The following is a 24,216-nucleotide window of genomic DNA, read 5'->3' as shown; positions in this document are numbered from 1 at the left end:
GATGTTCACATGGAATTTGCCTATCTTATGTTTCAGTATGCTCTCTCCCATCTCACAACCATACAACTGGTATCTGATGAAACCCAAAAATATATACTGGTACCTTTTTTTTTTTTTTTTTTTCCTTCTGAAATTTTTGTAAAATTAGGACACTGCTGTGGTTAGAGTAATGTACATTGTGGATATGAAAAGTGAAACACGTATACTTTATCACATTCTCTATAAGGTATAGCGAAAAAAGCAACTGATATTTTTTTTTTTTTTTTTTTTTTTCCCCCCCCCCACTACAGGCACTGGAGATATTTCTAGAGTTAACAGGTAATTTCTTTAGGTTTCTCTATTAAATTTTTATCTAGTTTTATGTTTATGTCCAAATATGAATACAACTCCCACATTTGGCATTGAGGGAAATGAGTTGGAATGATGATAATGTATCCAAAGCATACCATACTGTACTATCTAAACAATATCCAAACATAAAGAATTCCTGATATAAGCACTGCCTGACTCTACCAACCTTCTTCTTCTCCTTGGTGCGAGGAAGCCGTAATTTTGCCAACTTGTCCCTCACAGTCATGGGGCTTTTGGGTGGGACAGCTGCTGGAGGTGAGGCCATGGGAGGAGGGGGGGTGTCTGATGCTTCACTTGTTTGTTCTGCCTTTTTCTTGTCCTCGCCTGATTTGCTGAACATGCCTGTGGTTCAGCATACAACAACATCATGAACTTCACAATTTATGATAACTTTCTCTGTTACAGTACTACACTGGTTATCTAATACAAGCTAATACTGAAATGCAGTAAGAAATGCAATAAACAATAAGAACCACTTTGATACTCTATATTACCATAACTGCTGTTGGTGCTGGTATCAGATGATACAATATCTAACAAAAGGTATACTGCCCTCAAAAAAAAAAAAAAAAAAAAAAAAAAAAAAAAAAAGAGAGAGAGAGAGAGAGAGAGAGAGAGAGAGAGGACTATGAAGTCCACAAAGTAATCCCAGTTCTAAACAAGTCAATTTGGTGCAGTATGTGAAGATTGTCCCATTCTGCTACTGTAGTATTTTCACACAAAAAGCTTGTTAATAAACTCAGCCAATGAGGTCTCGTGCCTCCTAAGTGAAAAACATTGCTTGGCTGTCTGCAGGAAAAAATTAAAAGGACTTTCCAGGCTGCAGGAATTCAGTTAGTGTTATGTAAAATGTTAATAAGCCAAAAACTACCTACATAAGTTATGTAAAAGAATGGGAAAATGGGGGTCAATTACCCTCCCCCACCCAATAAAATAAAAAAAATGAGAAGCAAGTTCTGGTCTATTGTGGCATATCAAACAACACTGAACTTGGATATACTATATACTGATGATAAGCTTTAAACAAGTTCTCCATCTGAGTCATGTGCTCCCCACAGATACAATAATAAAATAATTTCTACTCAAATCCAGCAAGTCTGTACAGAAATCATTCAGGTAACTGCAAACATACCAAATCTAGCTCATTAAAGAAATTATATGCATTTTGAAAGGAAGCCTTTATAGTATATAAATGAAGCTTTACAAACAAGAGAATATTGCAATATCACACACACACACACAATGAAAAATAGACAACAAAGAACTTGAGGAACGTGGAGATGAAAATGATAAAGCATTATCCCTTGCACTTTGTGGAATCTCTCTCAACTCATTATCCCAGAGATGTCTTTTTCTTTTTATTCTTGCCATCTTCTAAGAATTTATTCAGATCAGAACAGATTTTTCAGAAAGATCAGATATAGCCTTAATAAACCCCTTCCATAAAGGCCTTTTCCTAAGGTGAATATCATCATTCAGATATTGGCAAGAATAAACTAAAAAGATTTCACACAGAGTAAAGATAGCAAGCTACATAAAACTGCCTGAAGCAGCAAGAAAAGAACTGAAATGACATCACAAAAAATTATGTATGTTGAAACTTTAGCAGAGGTCATCTTCAAGTACAGTTATGTATCACAAAAACACAAGGAACAAATACAGACACGAAATAAGTTGAGTAAGGTGTATTAATAAAAATGTGGAAGACTGACAGGCGGACAAAACTATTCATAACAAGTCCAGCAAATGGCACCATCATCATAATCATTTCACCTGTTGTACTCCCATGAATAGTTCTGACTGCCCATTGGAAATGCGCATTTCCAAAAAAAACTGAAATAACTAGGATTACATTTAAAAAATCATTAAAAGAATCTCATGAAGCATTCACTACAGCCCCCACACCATGAAGCTGAAAGAAAACTGTGAGCAGCAATGTGGCAAAAAATTATACTGCTTAACACAGACTTGATCTTAACCCCCAGAACACAGAGACATCTGTTAATAGTTTATTCTTACCACCTCCAGATAATTTTATTCAGCTTAGGAATCACTTCTGATACAAAACTGAGATGGTTGATGAAAACTATATATAAAATCTATTTAAGAATTCTCTCCCAGGCTGAATATTCTGGAGATAGCAAAAAAAAAAAAAAAAAAAAAAAGAGAGAGAGAGAGAGAGAGAGAGAAAAGTCACCTTACTAAGGCAGTGAAAAAGAGATTAATACCAACAGGTTAGAGGGTTGGGAGAATCACCTGACACGAGCAAACCTCAAGCACGAAGACTGAAGCAAAAGATGAAAAATAAAAATGAGTCTGCCCAGACCCATTATTAAAAAAAAAAAAAAAAAACTTTAAACCTTTCATTATGATGACACAATACTTCATTCATTTTTTTGCTATCACCAGACATTTTTACAACAATTTTGAGAGACCTTTCAAACTGGATAGGTCTGACACTGCATTCATACACTCCTCCCATTCAAAAGGTCTTTCCTAAGTTGAATTAAATCCTTTCCAGGCTGTAAAGACAAACTGAAAACTATGACATCAAACTAAAAGTGTTAATATTCTAGCAGAGTTAAGTTCTGAGAAAATCATAAAGAGATAGTTCTGATTCAGTTCACATACTTTCCTTACTAACAAAAGAACTGATTGATGAAAACAGAATTTCCCTAAGTGATGCACAAGCTTTTGGTTGACAACTGTGGGATGTAACCTCATAATCAATTTATTGCTTTAATGGGACTCTTCAGTGAAATTAAATTATCATCTTCCTAATAAGATAAACTGAATGATGTTAAATGAAAAGTGCTGGTATCAGTCAATTCTATTTGGAGGGAAATAAAAATTCACCAAATTATTCATAGACAAAATAGTAATAACATCTTGAATAAGAAGTTAGGCTTATAAGGGAAAGAAGCAACGACATTGCCAACACAGTGAATGGAGAGATGGAACAGAAGCTTTAACCTTTGAAAGACAGGTGTAGAGTGCGACATTTTCTCGTCACAATTCTGGACCAAGACTGAGTGTGTTGAAGGTTCTGTGGGTGCGATATGGTGGGGGAGTGTTGGGGAGGGTTTGTTATTGTCATCTTATTCCTCCATAGATCGTGGGAATCTGCCTCAATGCCCACGCTACTTTGAAAAATGGCAGGACTGCACATGCAAACACCCGTCTCTTTGTTACTAGTACTCTTGGACTACATATGCAGACAACTGTCTTTTAAGGGTTAAGGCTGAAAGCTAGACTTTTCCAAAGCAGAATGCAGGGTCAAGAAATTTCACTCCAGTAAAGGATACAGAACTTTCAATCATTCAAATAAACATGCCTTAAAACCTTCCTGACCAAGCATTGCTATACTGCATCAATTTAAGGAACTCTAGTTTCTTGCCATCCATTGTTTGCTTTCTCTCTCTCTCTCTCTCTCTCTCTCTCAGATTCAAAGCAACGGCTACTGCCTTTATTCTTGGAGAGTTTGTGTCCTCTGCCATCTCACATTAAGACAAAGACTGCTAAGCTCTCTTAATGACACATTATCATGCCGGGAATATTCCATATTCATTAAAATCTGTACCTGTTGTTATTACATACATACATGTACATCATATATTCATCTAACCCTAAGTTGCTCCAAGAGAAGCATAGAAGCCAGGGGATAAGCAAGTTGGTCCTGACATTTAAGATGAGAGTGACCAGCCTCACTCATCTCTGAAGAGTATTACGTGAGCAATAAACCCCAACCACCCCTTGGATATAAACATACACAGGCTCAACCTGGCTGGAGTGCCTTGATTACCCACTAAACCTCCAGGAACCATAATTTGGTTATATGATTACCACCCAGGATTGTAAACAGTTTCATGGTGTACATGAAACCATTTGGCTTGTCACTCAGTGTAGAGTCAACCCGTAGACAAAAGGAAGAGGAAAGAAAGAAGGAAAAAAAGACAGAAGAGGAAGGAAATAAAGAAGGAAAGAAGAGAGGAAAGGCAGTCACCTGAGAGTGGACATCAAGTGAGTGGATGGTGAGTGCCCCCACCTACCACCATTGTTTGTACATAATCTAAAATCTGAAATCGATTATATTCTACAATGATATGCCAGAAAAGATGAATAAAAATTTATTGAAATTAAAAACAAATGAATATCAACATGATTTTAAAAACTGGAAACCAATACAGGCTGTCCCTAACTTACGAAAATAATGGATGCTTCAAGGTCTTTTGCAAGTCATTTTTTAAAGTCCATCTCTCATTCCTATACAGTACTCTCTCTCTCTCTCTCTCCTCTCCAACCCAACCCTAATCCCTTAACCCTCTCAGTGTCAGTCACGTGATTCACGTGCCATGTGGATTGTTTTAAAGATGATCAGTCACTTGAATCGCATTCCTAAGCACAAAAAAATTAGCTAAAAAATAAATTTCTGGCGAAATCGCATCAAATTTTGATGCATTGTAGTGAGTACAGCACTTTCCAATGGTAAGGCATTGGTAACACTGAGCTGCCTCATGGGGCCCAGCACGTAGCGATAAACCTCGGTCTCTTCCAAGCAGCCAGGCAGTGAGGTTACATCGGGTGTACTGTCCCTTTAAACTCCTACTAATTCTCCCCCTCCTGCCCGAGCCGAAGCCCCTATGGACTCAGTGAGATAATGCAATATTTGTGAGCATATCTGTATGTGATATTGTCGATGGAACATAGATATATGTCACGAAAAGGAACTGTGTCAGTTATCAAGCGTTAGGCTTAGAGCCAATGTGCGTCTTCACTGTTGCGGGGTTTTGCCTCTCACCCTCCCCAAGGCCCTATGGCGTGATTACAAGTACGTTTATAATAAAGCCAATGCCTAAACTGTATTTTGTGTGAAAGATACTGTGGCTGTCTTGGTGAAATTATGGAACCTTAGTGTGGAATGGGGCAGGCATCACATACAGCTTTCATTGTCGGGAAGGAAGAATTAGAGGTGTTTGGGGATGGAATTATTGTGATTCTGATAGTGAAAATGTGTATGGAATTGTGTGAAATATACGTCAAACATGCTGCAGGTGTTCATGAAGGAGTGTAGTGTGTGCCAATACAATAGAGTCGCAGCGAGTGTTCACAGAGAAATATTTCATGCATTGACTGACTTAGCTAAAACAAAGCGCAAGTGTCAGACAAGAAATATGCCACAGCCACATACACATACGTATGTCGTGCAGCGAATGTTCGTGGAGAAATCTATTGTGTGCATCGCATGTGTTTTAGGCAAATGCATCGCAAGGAGAGAAGAAAATACGCCACAGCCACAGCCACAGCCACACACACACACACACACACACACACACACACACACACACACACACGCACGCACGCACACTCACCCACACCCACACCCACCTACACACACACACGCTCACCCACACATGCACACGCTCACACACTACATAGCTCCTCATCTTCAAGCTACTGCCAGCATCTCAACACCTCTGAAGGAAGTGAGTTATCCGTATTTTGTTGATCTGTATATTGACCTATTTCTATAGTTCAATATTTTTTACACAAATAAGTAATGTTTTTTACATACACACATATGAGATGGAAGAAAGTTCAGCATCAGTATAGAACCTAGCAAAAAGACTAGTGGTCATGTCGAGTTTCTGACAGCACTATAAAAAACCTTATGATATTTTACGTGTATACTTTGAGTAAAAAAAGAAAATAATAAAACGTACAAAGCGAAAATATGTAGCAGTGGGTGAGGCAGAGAAAGAATGTTTTTTATCTCGCGTGCGGGTGAGGAAGAGTATTCTATGTTTGTCATCCAATTACTCCAAAACTATTGGACGTATCGATTTCTTGTAAGAACCATGATAAAGAGCAGTAAATTCTACGTATGTTCATTTGCAGAATATAAGCCTCTGAGAGCATTTTCTGTTGGAAAAGTTAGGGGAACAGACTGTTTCGGTAAAGTCGAAAGCGCTCGGAGGAGTAATCTCACTTTGTCGGCCAATTGCTCAAAAAACTATTGGACGTATCGATTTCCTATAAGAACCATGATAAAGAGCAGTGAATTCTACATATGTACACGACATAACAATGTAATATTTATGATAAGAATTCATTGTTACGTAGGCGGGAATATTGCGTATGCTGTGCGCACATCATGAGAGTGACGTACGGACGTGAGTCGTTTTTGGCGATTTACTTGAGAACTATGAGGAGTATTGAAACCAGTATTAGGTCATTAGAAAGCTGGTGAAATTCTGCATAATATTATGCAATAAAAACATAACATGTGCAAGAAAATTTCAGTTTTAGAGCTCCCTGATTTTTTTTCAAATCATATCAACACCGGATTTGTCTCTTTAGAAAGCTGATGAAATTCTCTATCAAAACTTATCACAACATTTTCCTGTATGATGGAAAACATTCGAATGGTGATGTTGGGAAGTGAATGTGACATAGTGAAATTTTATTCACGGCCGCCTAATGTTGTTTTATTCGTGTTTTCCTGTTTTTTTTGTGGTGCTTATCAGCTAGAACAAACATTGACGAATAAGATGACAGGTTTCATGGCAGTATATTGATGTTTGGGTGGCGAAAATAAGGAGAGAATATGTGTTATTTGCCGCACGCGCGGGCAGCCGGGCCGGGTGGCTTCGCAGAAAAAATCGTGAGCCGGAAAACTTACTGAAACTTTTTGTGCGCGAGAGGGTTAATTACTAAGGACACAATGTTCTTCCTCTCTACCCAATCACCTTCCTACACCATACCTACTTCTGTGCTATCCTCTCTCTCTCTCTCTCCACCCAGATTAAAGCCCACTATTGTCTCCACTTATCCCCTAACCTTCCCTGAACTATAATTATCACCTCACCTCCTTGTCCGTGTCTTCACCTGACCCCATCCTTCCTTGTTATGACTGACCTGCCCCCACCACCCCCCCACACACAAATTGTATTCGTATCTGCAGATTTTTCACAAGTCAATCCTTCATAAGTAGGGGGTCTGACCGTACCCCTTTCAGTTTTTCATTTAAACTGTACTTGTTATTACTTGTACATTTGTTCTCACACTGACTTTCCAAGGATGGGTACAGTGTACAGTACTGCATAATGATCTACTGTATTTGCTATGTCCAGTGGTGTAAAAAACAAGTAAATATGCAAACATGTACTTACATACAAAAATGCCCTGTAATAATTACAAACACTCTTTTAAAGGGCTGCTTCCAAGAATGATCATATGATTTTGCAACCAACTCCAATGGGAAAGTGTTATTTCTAAACAAAAGCAAAATGTGAGAAAACAAAAAGGTTTGAATATAGTTAATGGATTTATGACTAATTTCACTAAACAGTACACATGTCTAGATATCCTTATATTTTCCAGTTTTCTTTTTCTAACTTCTAAATACCACTCCATCCATTGTGATGATGATGATATGAGGTGCTCCGAGCCAGAGGGGCGACCGTGCATTTTGCTTATTTGCTTTGACATCTAATTACCAAACCGTAATATACTTTAAACATGTCATATTTACCACCATTTTAATCGTCTTGGCTAGCACTTTCATGATGAACAATAAAATGCATATAAGTATAATTCTACCATTGTATAATTATCCATGTCAAAGTTTAACAACTAATTACCGAAAATAAGCAAAATGAAAGGTCGCCCCTCTGGCTTGGAGCACCTCATATTATGCTATATGATAATATTTATTTTCTGCATTTCACATAAAAATTCATTGTAAGTTAAGAACTGTAATGAACAAAAATCTGTTACTCTGGAATGAACACCGCCCAATATATAAGTTGATACTTTTCATTAAAACTACAAATACAAGAAAGCAGAAAGTCAACTTTTACCCTAAACTTTGCTGCATTTCACGAATGAAACTTACATTTTCAAAATTTATCCTCTTTTTAATAATAGCATCTGCTCAGGAATTCATGCCTGTTCATTAAAATGAAGTGTCATTTACATATACCATATACTGTAACTGAAGGATATACAGTCAAGTCGCCTAAGGTGCAGCTAACTGGTTCTGGACCATGCCTGCTATACAAATAACTAAACCTATGGGAAAAATGGAATTTGGTTCTGGACATTCGCCCAAAGTCCCCCTTTTCACCCCACTTTTCCCAATTTTTTCCCACTTTACACATGCACACAATCATGCAGTCAATGCATCTATTACATGTAACAATAGGCACAAAAAACGTGAGGGTGATCAGCCTTGTGTCTACTTGGGCAATAACAGGCACTGCTGATCGAGCAAAAAAAAACTCGACCAAGTAGACACAGATCAGCTGACCAACCAAAACATTAAAGATGGAGGAGGCTGCCTGGTCAAGCACTGAAAGAAGAAGTTTATTTGATGAGGTTTGTATGCTCAAGTGTCAACAAAACTCACACTTAACACATTAATAATCATTCTTATGTATGTGACGATGATGATGGGAGGCATTATACTTCGTCTTAGCTCCGAGATAGGTGCTTCATCACTAACCCATTCATAGCGGTTTTATGAACAAACCTATAAACTAGTCACAATTCCCAAAGAATCTCTATGTTTCATTACTTAACACAGTGAATTTGGTGAAGTTTAACCTCCTCATAAGACAGAAAAAAGTCCACAGTTGGAACACCTGTAGTATGGAGCTGAAGTGATTACAATCTTTTTTGTTTAAAAACAGGGGAGCACGCCACCAGGGGAATTTTCCCGCGCGTTTCAAACCTAGCTGCACCCGCACTATAGGCAGTTTATGCGCGTGGTTTGTTTTTTCTTGGGGTGGGGTGGGGGGGTGGGGGGGTCTGGCACTTTGCTGTGTCATAAAAAACTGTGCCATAGAAGTCTGCACCATAGGTGACGACTGTACTATAAGTACACTGTATACAGCATATATATATATATATATATATATATATATATATATAGAGAGAGAGAGTATACAGTAAATCCTTGTTTTTTGACGCATTTTACTTCAACGCCTTGTTTTTCGTGAAAGAAAAAAGTTTCCGAGTTGTGTCACACTGCATTAGTTTCCCTGCATTTTGACCCAACCAGCCAGCAGCCGACACTCAGCAGACGATGCGTACCGATGCTCAGTCTAGGCACTGTCCATTTTTCTAGGCAACAGTTTTCCATGATCTTTATACAGCAGGTCCAGCGGGGCAGTAGAAACACGTGAGTTTGTTATTGTTTATGATCGTAACGTACGCTCTTCAGCCGTGTCGTGAATACACAGCAGGTTCAGCGGGGCAGTAGACACACGAGTTTGTTATTGTTTGTGATCGTAATGTACGATCTTCAACCGTGTCGTGCTACTGTTTCTTAACAAAGAATCGTTACATGTTTCTCTTAACAGTATAACCTCGATATAACGGACTTCAATATAGCGGAATTCGCTTTTATCGGACTCGAGGAGCCAAGTGGATTAAATTCTTATGTGTCAGGAAAAGTCCAATAAAACCAGAAGCAGTCCTCTCTTGGAATAAACGAATAAACAGACAAACGGAGCAGATACCACAACATCGGTCCCTCCTCTCTCTCTCCTCCTCCATACCTTCTCTTCCTCCCCATCCCCTCTCCGGTGAGAGAGAGAGAGAGAGAGAGAGAGAGAGAGAGAGAGAAAGGTAAAACTGAAAATGAGTGTAAAAGTGAGGGTGAAAGAGAGCACACAAGTGAATATGGAATGTTAAAGTCAACAGAGAGAGAGAGAGAGAGAGAGAGAGAGAGAAAGAGAATAAAAACAAAAATGACAAGTGGCGTCCCCATGGCATAAACAAATGAGGGAGATAGGTATAACCTTGGTCCCTCCTCTCTCTCACCTTCTATATATCCTTCCCTTCTCTCTCTCTCTCTCCGGGAGAGAGAGGTGAAAATGAATGAAAAAATGAAGGTTCGTGAAGGCATTGTGAAGGTGAAAGTGAATGTAGTGTGAAAGTAAAAGTGAAGGTGAAAGTGAAGGCGAAAGTGAAGGCAAAAGTAAAAGTGAAAGTGGAAGGTGAAAGTGAAGGTGAAGGTTAAAGTGAAGTCAACAGTGAAAGTGAAGGTGGAAGGTGAAAATGAGGGTGAAAAGTGAAAGTGAAGGTGGAACGTGAAAATGAGGGTAGAGGTGAAAGAAAAAGTAAATGTGAAAGTGAAGGCAAAGGTGAAGTCAAAAGTGAAGGTGAAAGTGAGGGTGAAAGTGAATGTGAAAGTAAACATGAATGTGAAGATGAAGTCAAAAGTGAAAGTGAAGGTGAAAGGTGATAGTGAGGGTGAAAGTGAAGGTGAAAGTGAGGGTGACAGTGAAGGTGAAAATGAATGTAAAAGTGAAGGTGAAAATGAATGTAAAAGTGAAGATGGTGAAAGTGAGGCTCAAAGTGAAGATGAAAATGAAGGTGAAAGTGAGTGTGAATATGAATGTAAAAGTGAAGATGAAGGTGAAAGAAAAGTTGAAAGTAAAAGTGAAGGTGAGAGACAGTGAAGATGAAGGTGTGAGTGAAGGTGGAAGTGAATGTATTTAAGCATGGACAGAATAATAACCGTTCCAATACAGAGATGGTAGACTCAGCCCACCAATTTTTTATTCTATATGACTATATTACAGCCTCTCTTCCTTGCAGCTGTGAGTAAAATAATGTTATAATTTCTCCCTTTTAGTGACAAGAGGGCACATAAAATGACTGGGGTTTAGTTGACCTACTATGATGTCGAAAATTAAATAATCTGGTGAAAAGTGGCAGCTTTTCCTTGGTTAGTGACATCGGGAACTAGCCCACCCACTCTCAACACACCTTCACTTACCACTCAAGCCAGTCTTCACTTTATTTCTGGTAAGGATTTGTGGTGTTGCAGCTCTTTGTAACAGTTTTAATGTCATCTCAGGCACATGCTGTTTTAGCACCAGCAAACACTCTTCATTTAATTTTGAGTAGGGCATGTTTGGTGTTATAGTACTTTCTGACAGGGTAGGTTCATACGTGTCCTACTGGAACGCTCTCCTATTTTTCCCACTGATTCTTAACTTTACACTTTGACGTTTCACAGTTGGTGAGGTTTTGGCGGAACATCCAAGCAGCGAAAAACAAGGATTTACTCTACCGGTATAGAGAGAGAGAGAGAGAGAGAGAGAGTATACAGGGTGTCCACAAAAACACTCCCTGATTTCAAACAGGTATAACATGTAACTTTATTGTAATAATCTTTCACAGTTAGTAGCTTCAGATGCAGGATTTCATTCAGATTTATGTGGTATAGGGTAGCATTAAAGGCACTCAATGTGTGCCCCTCTGGTTGCTCGGCAAACATCGATGCGATGGTCCAGTTCGGTCCAGACGCTCTGCAGCATATCTGGAGTTATCATGCGAACTGCTTCAGTGATCGAAATTTTCAGCTCCTCCAGGGTTGCAGGTAGTGGTGGTACGTAAACTGTGCTCTTCACGTACCCCCAAAGAAAGAAGTCACAAACAGTTAGGTACGGTGACCTCGCAGGCCACTTGCAGAACACCTGATCATCTCGTCCAGCATGACCAATCCATCTGTTTGTTCGTTCGTTCTAAGATTTCCTGCACCTGTAGTGCAGGCCGGGCCATACATTAGCCCGGTCGGGGAAATGGGCTGTTTAGGTGTTTTGCAAATGAAATTGCTTTGGCAGGTGCTCACTGATAAATCTCCTGACAGCGAGATGCCAGTGCCTTTAATGCTACCCTATACCACATGAAACTGAATGAAATCCTACATCTGAAGCTACTAACTGTGAAAGATTATTATAATAAAGTTACATGTTATACCTGTTTGAAATCAGGGAGTGTTTTTGTGGACACCCTGTACATATGTATAGTATATATATATATATATATATATATATATATATATATATATATCTATATTATATATATATATATATATATATATATATATATATATATATATATATATATATATATACTGTATATATAATGTATTTGGAAGGAATTTGAGTGTAAAGTGGAGGGACTGTAAGATAATGTTCTGGAAAGAGGTAAAGAGAATTAGAAGGGTAGCAATGAAGTTAGTAGGGGAGTGAAAAATAAAAATGGTAGACTACTAATGGAAAAGGGAGAAAAAGTGAGCAAATAGAGAGAACACTTTAAGATATTGCTGAACACAGAGAATGAATGTAATGCGAGTATAAATGGCTGGTGAATGGCTGAGAGAAGGAGGGATGTGGAAGGAGAGGAAGAAATCAGTAGGATGGAAGTTGTGGAAGCAATGAAGAAAGTCAAAATGGGGAAAGCCCCAGGAATTGATGTAGTGTGTGGTGAAATGCTGAAGCATGGGGGAGAGATAGTAGTAGAATGGATGTGGATATGAAGATTGGCCTGGGAGGAAGGTAGAGTGCCAGAGGATTGGAAGTTAGGTATCATTATTCCCTTGTGCAAAGGGAAAGGGGAAAAAAGAGGTTTTTGGTAATGATAGAGGCATTTGTCTCCTTACAAGTCGTTCTATTTTATGAAGGCAGTTTGGGTAGGGTGATCTGGGACCTCACACTGTTAGCTCTGTTGCTACATCGCCGCTGACACATGTGAAATTATATGTGCTCACCTCTCTCTCTCTCTCTCTCTCTCTCTCTCTCTCACTCCTATTTTAAGCTAGTAACTACTTATAAATGAATTTTAAACACTCTGTATAGATGTAATTCAATAAAAAAACTATAGTATAGTATAAATCTCATACGACTTGTCAGCGTTGCTTTTGCGACGTTGTCAGGTGGTGACACGAGGGATAGCCCTGCGTGAGCGGGTCATACTCGGTCAGTCTTCCGCCCTGGAAGCTATAAAAAAAAAAAAAACGCACCAATAGACTTTTACCTCAGGAGTGGTGTGGAAAAAAGTCGAAAACAAGATAGAAAATAAAGAAAATAAAATTATTAGTAGTTAATATAAATATGAGAGAGAGAGAGAGAGAGAGAGAGAGAGAGAGAGAGAGAGAGAGAGAGAGGGAGAGGGAGAGCACGTGTTTGGCGACGATGTGGCAACAGAGCTAGCAGAGTGAGGTCCCAGAGCACCCCACCCAAACTAACTTCATAAAATAGAACTTTCATAGTATAATACGAAAAGTATATGGTAGGATACTTATTGACAGAGTTTGGGAAATAACAGAGGAATTAGTTGGAGAAGAAAAGGGAGGTTTTAGGAAAGGAAGAGGTTGTGTAGATCAGATATTCATTCTTAGATCTTTAGTGGAAAAGTTCCTAGAGAAGGGAAAGTTGTATATGGCCTTCACGGATTTGGAGAAAGCATATGACAGGGTGGATAGACAAGGATTGTGGAAAGTATTAAGAATATATGGAGTGGATGGGAAGTTGCTGAATGCTGTGAAGACTATGTATGAGGGTTCTAAGGCTGCAGTACGTGTGGTTAGTGAACTGAATTAATTTTTCTATTTGAAGGTTGGGTTGAGACAGGGCTGTGTCATGGTTGTTCAATCTGTACATGGATAGGTTTATAAAAGAGATACAAGGTAGGGCAGTGGATGTTGGAGTGGCCCTAATGAGAGAGGGCAGTGTTTGGAAACTCCCTGTACTGTTGTTTGCAGATGATACTGTGTTGTTAAATGAAGACAAAGGGGAGCTGCAAGGTTTGGTGGATGAGTTTGGGAGAGTGTGTGAAATGCGTGGCTTTAACAGACACACATACGGTACTCCAGAATATTCCGGAGAATACCATAGTATCCCCGACAACGAGGCGAACCAGAAACAACGGAGTTCGCCCACGAGAATGCTGACACCCCCACTCGGACCCCACGGGGTAGCCGCCACCAGCCACCACCATTCCGGGCAACAACGACGCATGTCAGCCCGGGCCGTGCGCCCCTGTGACATTCAACCACCACGCCGCCGCCACCGTAGGCGAAAGACACTACCTTCGCGTGGCGGAATCACCGAGTTAGCTAGGGGTGGAGTCAGAAACTATACTCCAGGCAGCGCCCCTAGGTAGAGACGATCTATGGTCGCTCTGATAGTGCTAAGGTAGAGACGATCTATGGTCGCTCCCATAAAAACCCGGTAGTGACGATCTATGGTCGCTCCCATAAAAACAAGGTAGAGACGATCAATGGTCGCTCCCCTAAAAACAAGGTAGAGACGATCTATGGTCGCTCCCATAAAAATCAGGTAGAGACGATCAATGGTCGCTCCCTGAAAGCTCAGGTAGAGACGATCAACGGTTGCTCCCTCAGCACTCCGGTAGAGACGATCAATGGTCGCTCCCCTAAAAACAAGGTAGAGACGATCTATGGTCGCTCCCATAAAAATCAGGTAGAGACGATCAATGGTCGCTCCCTGAAAGCTCAGGTAGAGACGATCAACGGTCGCTCCCTCAGCACTCCGGTAGAGACGATCAACGGTCGCTCCCCTAAAAACCAGGTAGAGACGATCTATGGTCGCTCCCCTAAAGATCAGGTAGAGACGATCAATGGTTGCCCCCTTAAAGCTCAGGTAGAGACGATCAACGGTCGCTCCCTCAGCACTCCGGTAGAGACGATCAATGGTCGCTCCCCTAAAAATCAGGTAGCGACGATCAATGGTCGCTCCCCTAAAGCTCAGGTAGAGACGATCAATGGTCGCTCCCTCAGCACTCCGGTAGAGACGATCGATGGTCGCTCCCAGGGTATAGTGAGGAGAAAGACGTCTCCACGACCGGAGGTTGAACTCCAGGGGCCTCGCTCCAGAAATTCTCGGAGAGACCTCCCTGTTTCCCCCGGCCTCTGTTCCCTACGCGTGGCCCTTGAGAAGACCCACCTGTCGGGCCCCCGTGACAGCTGCTGCCGCAGTCCTCCCCTGACGGCGCCCCTGCTCGTGGGAGACCGCAGTCCGTCGCCTCTTCCGGCCCGCCCTAGGACACCCGGGCGAGACCTCACCACGCCCCCGCGACGCCGGGACCTGACCCAGAGGTTCCTAGACCTCTTCGGCCCCAGTCCTAAGGGCCTTACACCGGAGCCCAGTCCGGAAACCCCAGGACGTGAGAGGACGCCCTTGCGAGTCGCCCCGTGCCCTCTCGGCTCGCCCCACCCTGACGACGCCCTCAGTCCGACCGGATCACCAATGATGTGTCCGTGTTTCTCTTCATGAGGAAATACGGGTGATCCTGTAACAATCGTGAAGTAGGTTAGGTGTGACTCCTTTTCTCTTAGAATAAGTATGGTGCAGTAATTTCATGTAATCTCCATTGGGGTAAACCAGGACATAATACCCCGTTGAAGGACGAGAATGTGGGTTGAGACCTCAAGTGAAAATACGTGCGAGTGTCATCCCGAAGTTTTCTAAGGACATATCTCTAGAGCCCGAAGAAAGACTAAAATATTATTGGAGTGTTATTGGCTAAGCTCTGAGTAATATAGTGGAATAGTATTTACGAGTGTTCCGACTTTGTTACGCGTTGGGAAGCGAGAGTCTACATAACATATCGGGGAGATGTGTAATGCATAAGTTGTGCCGACAGAAACCTAGCGTCACCAAAACAACAAGGACGGCGAGTAATAACGATATTCCCCTGCTCCACACGCTATTCCTAAAAACTCTCTCCATTCCTCACTCCCGCTCTTAAAGTCAAAATAAGAACCAGAGTTGATTGTCAATGAATCTTCGCCAACAGAAAACACCTAAACTCCCTTGCTAATATCGGGCATCCTTAAATATTACCATAACTTCCTCCTCGCCGTTTTAAGTCACTCTCCGTGTCTCCCCTACCTCCTCCTGGTGGATCACAAACCCCCCCCCCTCTCCCCTCACGCGCTCCGTGCGCACGGGTATTTACTGCACTCCTAGTACTAAGAGTTGTTGTATTGTCATTAGTATCTAGAAAGCTAGTATCCTGCGAGATACACAATATTTTAGATAAGGTTTTTGTATTGCTCTATATTGTGATGTAATGTCTACTGAAGTGTCCTGTGTCCGACTGAAGTAATACACGTGTATGGTGTTGCCGAAGGTTTTTATGTCCTACCTCTCTTCATTGCACTAGCTCCGGTCTCGAAAGAGGACCCCGCTCCGCGTTGAGTTGAATTGGGACGAGAAGTCGAGCCAAATTCAACCCAGCATTACAGTGTGTAAGAAACGGAATCAAAACGTGAATGTAGGGAAGAGTAAAGTTATGGTCGTCGAGAGAAGTGAAGTCAGTGAATGTACAGTGAGGCTGGATGAGGAGGAAATGGAATATGTGAGTATTTTTAAGTACTTGGGTAGTGTGATGAGTAAGGATGGAAGTTTGGAGGGTGAAGTGCTTGAAAGGGAAGGAAGAAAGGTTGCTGGTTCTTTGAAAGCAGTGATAAGAAACAAGGAAGTGAGCATGGAAGTGAAAAAGTTACTACATGACAGTATTGTGATACCAACTCTGACATATGGAAGTGAAGCTTGGACCTTGTTGGAGGGACACAAGTCAAGAGTGGGAGCAGTGGAAATGAGTTATTTGAGAGGAGCCTGTGGAGTCACATGGAAAGACAGACTGACAAATGAGGAAGTGAAGGAGTGTTGGGATGTGGATGTGATAGGAATCATTAGGAGAAACACATCGGGGTGGTTTGGCCATTTAGAGAGGATGGAGAGTGAGAGACTGATGAGGAGAGTGTATGTGAGTGAGGTGGAGGCCAAGGATGAGATGGAAGGATGGAGTGGAGAGGTATATGAGAGAGGGGGGTGTGAGCTGGGAGCAGGGCAGTGAAACGGCAGGGGACAGGGCAACATGGAGGCCATTTGTTTGTGGCCACCCCATATGGGATTAAGGCATCTGGCAATAGATAGATATGTCAAAATCATCATGAGGATCTCCTTTCCCACCCTATGACAAGGTGAGAAGCAGCACTCTCCAGACAGCCAAATTTGCCCTATCCAATGGGCAACGCTTACATTCACTTATCATTCAAGGCCCTGGAATCCTGACTCCATCAGATACTCCAAAAATATTCACCACTTCTGTAGCTTCACACAGACGTATCCGATGGAGTCAGTATACTGTACAGTATATGTAAAACCATCCATCCAACCATCATCAAATCCTACGTTGTCCCATGAGAAGCGTAGAAGCCTAGGGCTAGGCAGTTGGTCCTGACATTTAAGATGAGAGTGGCCAGCTTCACTCATCCCTGAGACTGGCAATACGTGAGTAATAAACCCCAACCATCCTTTGGATATAAACCTTCGCCGGCTCAATCAACTGGAGTGCCGTAATTACCCCTAAACCAACAGGCGGCATAATTTGGTTATATGGTTACCACCCAGTGTATTTAAATGGTTTCCTGGTGTACAGGAAACCATTTGGATTGTCGCTCACTGTACTGTCACGCATAGGCAGATGGAAGAAGAAAGAGTGAAGGAAAGAAAGGCAGAAGAGGGAGTGTGAAGTTACCCATAGGCAGAAGGAAGAGGAAAGAATGAAGCAGGGAAAGACAGAAGGGCATGGAAGGAAGATACGATAGAGCAGACACCCATAGTAGCACTACATCGAGTGAGTGGATGGTGAGCGTCCCCACCTACCACCTGGTGGTCATAATCAGTAAAAATAATAATAGGGAGAGACATGCTACAGGCCCCACCCACTGCACAGTCCCAGGTCCAGGCAATGGATCTGGGACCCCTAACCCACCAGCCTTACCAGTGGCTGTGGTAGTGGCTTCGCAGCACCCTGGCAGGAGAGATACAGGAACACCCTCCAAGTGTGCTTTGGCACTGTAACTGCCCTGTAATTATACACCCATTGCTAGGGCAGCCTCCTGGGGAGTTACTCCCAGGTTTGGGCCACTCTATTAGACGGAAGCAAATGCCTGGGAACCGCAATGCCCTGTGCCCTCTAGCACAGGTTCGCACCCCATCTCACCCCAGCCCCATGATCTATGCTGGCAGAACTCTCGTCACGCTTCCCCTCAAAATGTCTGCCACTAGGTAGCGGAGGCAGAGTTATCTGACTGCATGCCCTTGCTGACGTCAACCCCTGTGATGTAGTGGGGCATGCTGTGTGATATGTAATGTGCATGTGGTGCACTGCATGAGACAGTTAGAGGAGGTGTTTGGGAGGGTATGCTGGTCTACTCTCCATGTTAGTGTCACACTGAAAAGGTCAGCAAAGAGGTATGGTTAGGTACTAGTGAAACAGGAGCTCCGGCTCTCCCTATCACCAGCCCCCTCGGGAGTACCACCCTGATCAGTTGGTGCTACAGCCTCCTCCCTAAATTAAACTATTAATTTTAAGTTTTGACATTATCTCCAGCACTAATCAATACAGTTCCAACTCTGGAAAGTATGCTGTGAACTTTGCAAAAATTATAAAGTAGTGTTAAATGAATGGTTAATGGGTCTAGTGGAATATTACCATGAACGTGCTACCATTATGTCTACTTCTCAAAACTGCTATCAAATCACCTACTCAGTGCAGCTACAGCAATACTGTTAATCAGAAAAATGTTGGTAAAAATGTTGGCAGCTCTTTTCTTAAAAATATAATATCTGAACTTTTTTTTCACTATTATCATATCTACACCCTTCACTGCACCTCCCTTACCTGCAAACACTTGTATCAGACTCCTCCTGCGCTCTCGGTCTTTGGACTTTTTGCCGGACTTCTTATCTGGTGTGGAGTCCTGTGTGGATGAGGCAGATGTGGTGGTGGAGGTGGTTGGTGAGGGAGGAACTACATACGAGCGCGGAGAGGGTTGGCCAGGTGCTGGGGAAGTGGTGGGAAGAGAGGCCATGATGGGGGCAGGTGAGGAAGAAATGGGTGGGACAGGCATGGGTGTGGGAGAGGTGGGTTTTGGGGTGGGTGGGGCAACACAAGGGGGTGGTTGGGTTGGAATGGAAGTGGGTGGAACAGCTGAGGGTGTGGCTGTCATTGTACCTGGTTTGTCTGGGGGCGAGGTAAACACCTGCAGGGATTCCAGCTCTAGTAATGACGGTCTGTGAGCTTGCCGTCTGATGAACTGGCTGTTTGGACGAGATTCTCTTCCCTCATCTTCACCTTGCCCCTCACTGCCCCTGCCAACATCCCTCCCTGTACCTGCTCGCTTCCGCTGCCGGTACTCCTCTAAGCGCTCCCTTACTCGGTCCTCCCTTCGGTCAGGGTCGTCGTCCTGTCTTGGTCCGTGTTGGCGTTGTTCCTCTAGAAGCTCTCTAACACGCTCATCTCGGTCCTTTGCTGGTCTGGATTCACCGCCCCTTCTCAAAACAACCGATACTTCCTCCTTTCCTGAATGTTTTCCCTCTGTCATCCTTTCCTCTTTGCTTTTCCTTTCTGGTGTTCTTTGCTCAACAGCAGCCATCTGTCTTCTCTCTATGGCTTCCTCTTTTCCTAATCTTTTTTCTTGCATTCCTTCATTTCTAATGCCATTTTCCTCCATTACTCTCTCCTGCTGGCCTGCAGATTTGCTCTCCACCATCTTTTCTTTAAGCACAACTTCTTCTTCTCCTATTGCTATCCTACTTTCAGGGATATTTAGCTCTAATCTTCCTCTGTCCTCTCTCATCTCTTTTTTCTCTCCTGTGAATCTATGATCCACTCTTCCTTCCCTGTCTCCCTCACTTTCACTCACACTTCCTTTTCTCAGTTTTTCCCTTAAACTATCAGAAAGATTAGGAGGACTGAGACCCAGATCCAAATCAGTTTTTAAACGTGCTCGTATTCTTGCCTCCTCCCTTGCCCTCTCCCGGTCAACAGTGCTCAGGTTTGGGGTGGACAGTGGCCGAGGTGCAGGGGTGATATTGTGGTGGCGACGTGGGGTGACAAGAGGAGCAATGGCTGGAGTCCTGAGGGAGTCCCCTGGTGCCTGGAACTGCTCTGGGTGTGTCAGGGGTGTAGCAGGGAGGTTTAGTCTTGTGGGACTGGACAAAACTTCAGTACTAGCCCGGTTTACTGAAGTCCTGACTGTCTGTTTGCACTCTGGTTTCATGTCATGCACCTGCTCGTCTTTACTGATTATATCCTCATCCTGACTGTCATCAGCAAAAGGAACATTAACATCCTGTAGGCTCTCACTCTTACCCCAAGACCCAAGTACACTGTCATTCCTGAAGAATGTCCCAACACGGATCTTTGACCGGTTCTCTTCTGCGGAGAAAGTCTGTCCACTTTCTGGCAGATCTTGTCGAATGGTATCTAATCTTAAAAGTTTCTTAGTGTCTGCATGAATTGTTTTTTTATCTATTGGTTCTTCAGGCTTTGTGGGGAACATGTCTTCCTTCTCTAGTTTCTCTTCTCGATCAAGCAGATCCTCTTGGGAGGTCTGTGGGGTGAAGAGCGAGGTGCGGGACCCAGAGGACGAAAGGGGACTGTGAGAGGTGCGGGAGCCCCTTCTTGAAGTCTTCTCAGCACTCCTATGACCAATCCTCGACATGACTAGTTCTTTAATAAGGTCCTTCTCTCTGTCTTTGTCCTTATTTTTTAGACTTGTCTCAATCTGTTTTTTGGCAGTGTTGGGTGATACAGATAGCTTGCTAGCTGAAGGACTTTTTTCTAGCTGTAGTGTCTGTTGCTGAAGTCGTTCTTCATTCTGCTCCCGATTCTCAATGTCTTTCTTTGTTGGAGTAAACAGAGGGGATTTTGTGGCATTCTTCTGAACATCTATGGAATCACGGACATAGCCAAAAGGGCTCATACGTTCCTTGAATCTTGGGATGTAGCCCTCATACCTGCGTGGTGAAGTGTAGTCATCCAGTGAGTCATGCCGCTTCTCTCCATTTAATTTAGGTCGAGGTTCACTCAGAGAAGGTGGCTCGGACATACTCTTGGGAACCTCTTCATTACTAGGCTTGGTTGCATCATGCTCTGTGGGACCACTGAATGCCTCCTGGACACTGCTCTGTGAGGAGTCCTCTTGTTCTGTGCTTGTGTTGTCAGTATGACCCTCACTGCTCTCACCAGAGTTCTTTCCTACACCATTCTGGCCAATGAGTGAAATCTGAGGGGCTACTGGGGTTGTTGGAGTCTCCTCTTCTAGTTTCCGATATCCTTGTTTCTTGTGAGACAAATCTTCAGGACTGCTGGCACTCTCACTGGTGTCCATAAATTCTATCCCATCCAAGTCTGCCAGAGCACAGGGCTTGGAAGGTGCTGACGAGGTAACAGGACCAGTTGAAATGGCCGAGTCTGTGTCTCCCAGGCTCTCCTCTGATGCTATCCTTGCCACACGCAAATTTTGTTTGGCTGAAAGTCGATCTCGATCACTTGCTACATTCTCAAGGTCTTCCCCAGCACTCAGACCCTCATTGTCCCCAGCCCAGTCAGACAGTTCTGTCTCTGTGTTCTCTCGGCCATCCTCAGGACTTGAGAGGCCATCCTTAGGAAATGCTCGAGAATGGGTCTCATCAGTAAAGCTCCGATGGCCATCAGGGGTAATGGACAGGTCTGGACTTTTATCAACAATTACTTCAACTTTTGTGTCAATTATTTCATCAGAATGCTTTTCAAGTTTCAGATCTTTTATATTATTTCTGTCTTTAATATTGCCTTCTCTTTTATTATTCACATCTTCAACATTTTCATATTCTTTAATAACTATCTCTTCTTTTTTACTACTGACAAATTCTTCAACATCTTGCACTGGCAAAGTATCACTATCATTAGCAGTTTGACCACAGTGTGACAGACTACTGTTGGCACTGGTACCAGAAAAGTCAACCAGCTCAGAAAACCGATCTATATCGTCCACAGCATCACTTGCTAACAAGTTAAACAGTTCATCAACATTGTCCTGCGTATGATTTTCTTTCAATTCTTCACTTTCTCCTCTTGAAGCTTCTTGTATAGTCAGAGTTTCAAGAGCACTGTGTTTTGACAGATCTCTGTTGACTGTGTCTATAATGTCATCTTGATTTTCTCTATCACTTTCACTCAGGTTTGGCTTATCCTTTTCTTTGACATATATTTGTTCTTCCACATTTCTCACATACTCCTGAGAAGAAAGGGTGTCCAAGGATCGTGGAGCATTTACCCTCACCAGCTCCTGATTAACAGTTTCAACACCTTCCTCTTTGCTTTCCCTTGCTTTAGGTATGGAAGACAGTCCAAATTCATCTCCAGATTCACATTCATCTTTTATTCTTTCATCTCCACTCTCATTTTCATCTACTGTCTCTCTATCATTTTTAAGTAGCTGTAATTTCTCTTTATTGCTAGAGTCTTTTTCTACTTTTTCTTTGTCTGCAGTCACCTCTGTTCCAGCTTTTGTACTTTTACTACAACTTTTCTCTATTACATCATCATGTGTGTAAGGGTGTGTTTGTGTAGCTTCAGTGTCAACGTGTCCATCACTGTCCTTGGTCTTCTGCCTCACTTCTATTGCTGTGGCAGACTTTTTGGGTGGGGACCAGCGGGTACCCGAAGGCACATTGTCGTAGTCAGAATTTCTATCACTGACTGATTCACTGCTGGATTCGCTGCTAGACTCACTACTGCTGCTCTCTGACACTGGGATCTTGGCTAGGCTTTCTTCTGGTCCCTGTAAGGTTTCTTGAGCAGTGAAGCCACCAAGCTGTTGCTGCACTTCTACCTCAGTCCCACTCCCTCCACCAACTTCTACGTCTGCATTATTTACCTCAACAGGGTACACTGATGACTCAACATGTGTTGTTATGTCTTGTGAGGTTTCCCTTACCTCACTTTTATCATCTTCTGTCACACTCTTCTCAACCTCCACCACTGGCTCTTTGTTTTTGTTTGAGGTGGCATGAGGTGAGCTGGAGGTATGGCCAGAGTTGGAGGTGAGAGAGGTGGAAGTGAGGGACTCTGTGTCTGCTGGAGGGAGATATGTGGAGCGTAGTGGCAGCTGGGGGGAAGATGGGGAAGAGGAGGGGCTGCGCAGAGATGATACAGATGAAGACATAAAAGCCTGCATAGCTGGACTTGGCTGTGGGGCTGGGTTGAGCATCTTTTGTGTCTCAGAAATTTTTTCCATGAAGCTCTTGAAGCGGGTTCCTAGATCGGCAGTCGAGACACTCTTTCGAGGTAAATTGGTAGACTGGCCTAATAGGTACTGTCGCTTCAGCTGGAGGGCTCGCTGGGCCGCGATGGCCTCTGTAGAGTCTGTCCGCTGCAGTGCCCGCTTCATCTGACCCTTCAGGTCAGTCAGACTGGCACTCTTTTCTCCTCCCTCCTTCAGTCTCTCTGGCACAGAAGTTGGGCCTCCAAGGTCCACCTTCTGTGACACTAGGTCAGGGCGTGGGTCACCTCGGCCTGCAACCTCGCCCTCCTTCTCTTGTGTAGAATCATGAGTCTCATTGATGATGATGGTGGGAATGGCAGGGGGTGGTCCTGACCCCGGCCCAGTGCTGACTCCATCCTCACCAAACTCTGAGTCTGTGTCAATCTGGGTGTCGCTCTCCTCACTCTCCTCATCACTGGCAACCTAAAGACACATACAATGTTAATCTCATCATCACATCACCTCTTCCACATCATTCAAACCTTTACTCCCATTTCAAGATCTAGCTTCCAAACTCTGCTTCATTCATAAGTGTAGTTGTTGATCATGCCCCTTCTTTACTTTTCCTTCATCTTTTCCTCACACTTGCTTTTACATTAGTGAAAAAATCAGTCACAGCAGCATACTGTACACTCGGTAATAGAACGGTCTCTATGCTAGGTGGGTGTAACACAATGAAATGGGGGTGAACCATTATAGGAAAGGAGTCTTGGCCTGAAAAGAATGTTGGTAACCCTACTCACTGCAAGTGTGGATGTTTAGAACTTAGCAGGATCATTTCAAGGATTCAGACAGTTAACAGTCGAACAGTTTCAACCTAATGTGTCAAGATTTTCATAAGGTTTGGGGAGGGGAATGGGGGAGGGGGCTATCAAATAATTATGAAGTGCCAGAGGGCAGACCCACCAAAGCTAGGTGAACTATGCTAATGATATGTGGTC

The 24,216-nt window shown here is 42.9% G+C and overlaps 1 protein-coding gene across 1 annotated transcript in view; it reads right to left on the bottom strand.

Moving 5' to 3' along the window:
* Mical (Molecule interacting with CasL) overlaps positions 1 to 24,216 on the bottom strand; it is a 302,955-nt gene that overhangs the window by 54,910 nt on the left and 223,829 nt on the right. The window contains exons 26-27 of the mRNA XM_080278020.1: positions 18,865 to 23,698; positions 518 to 693 (exon numbers count right to left, since the gene is read on the bottom strand). Of these exons, the coding sequence (XP_080134146.1) occupies positions 518 to 693; positions 18,865 to 23,698 (5,010 nt within the window). The remainder of the gene's footprint in view (positions 1 to 517; positions 694 to 18,864; positions 23,699 to 24,216) is intronic.

The sequence above is a fragment of the Coenobita brevimanus genome, chromosome 72 (genome assembly GCF_032717465.1).
Source record: "Coenobita brevimanus isolate Jiangsu-jjx chromosome 72, ASM3271746v2, whole genome shotgun sequence".
In the NCBI taxonomy this organism is placed as follows: domain Eukaryota; kingdom Metazoa; phylum Arthropoda; class Malacostraca; order Decapoda; family Coenobitidae; genus Coenobita; species Coenobita brevimanus.
Note: the sequence above shows the minus strand (reverse complement) of the source record. Positions and strands in the feature narration are given on the sequence as shown.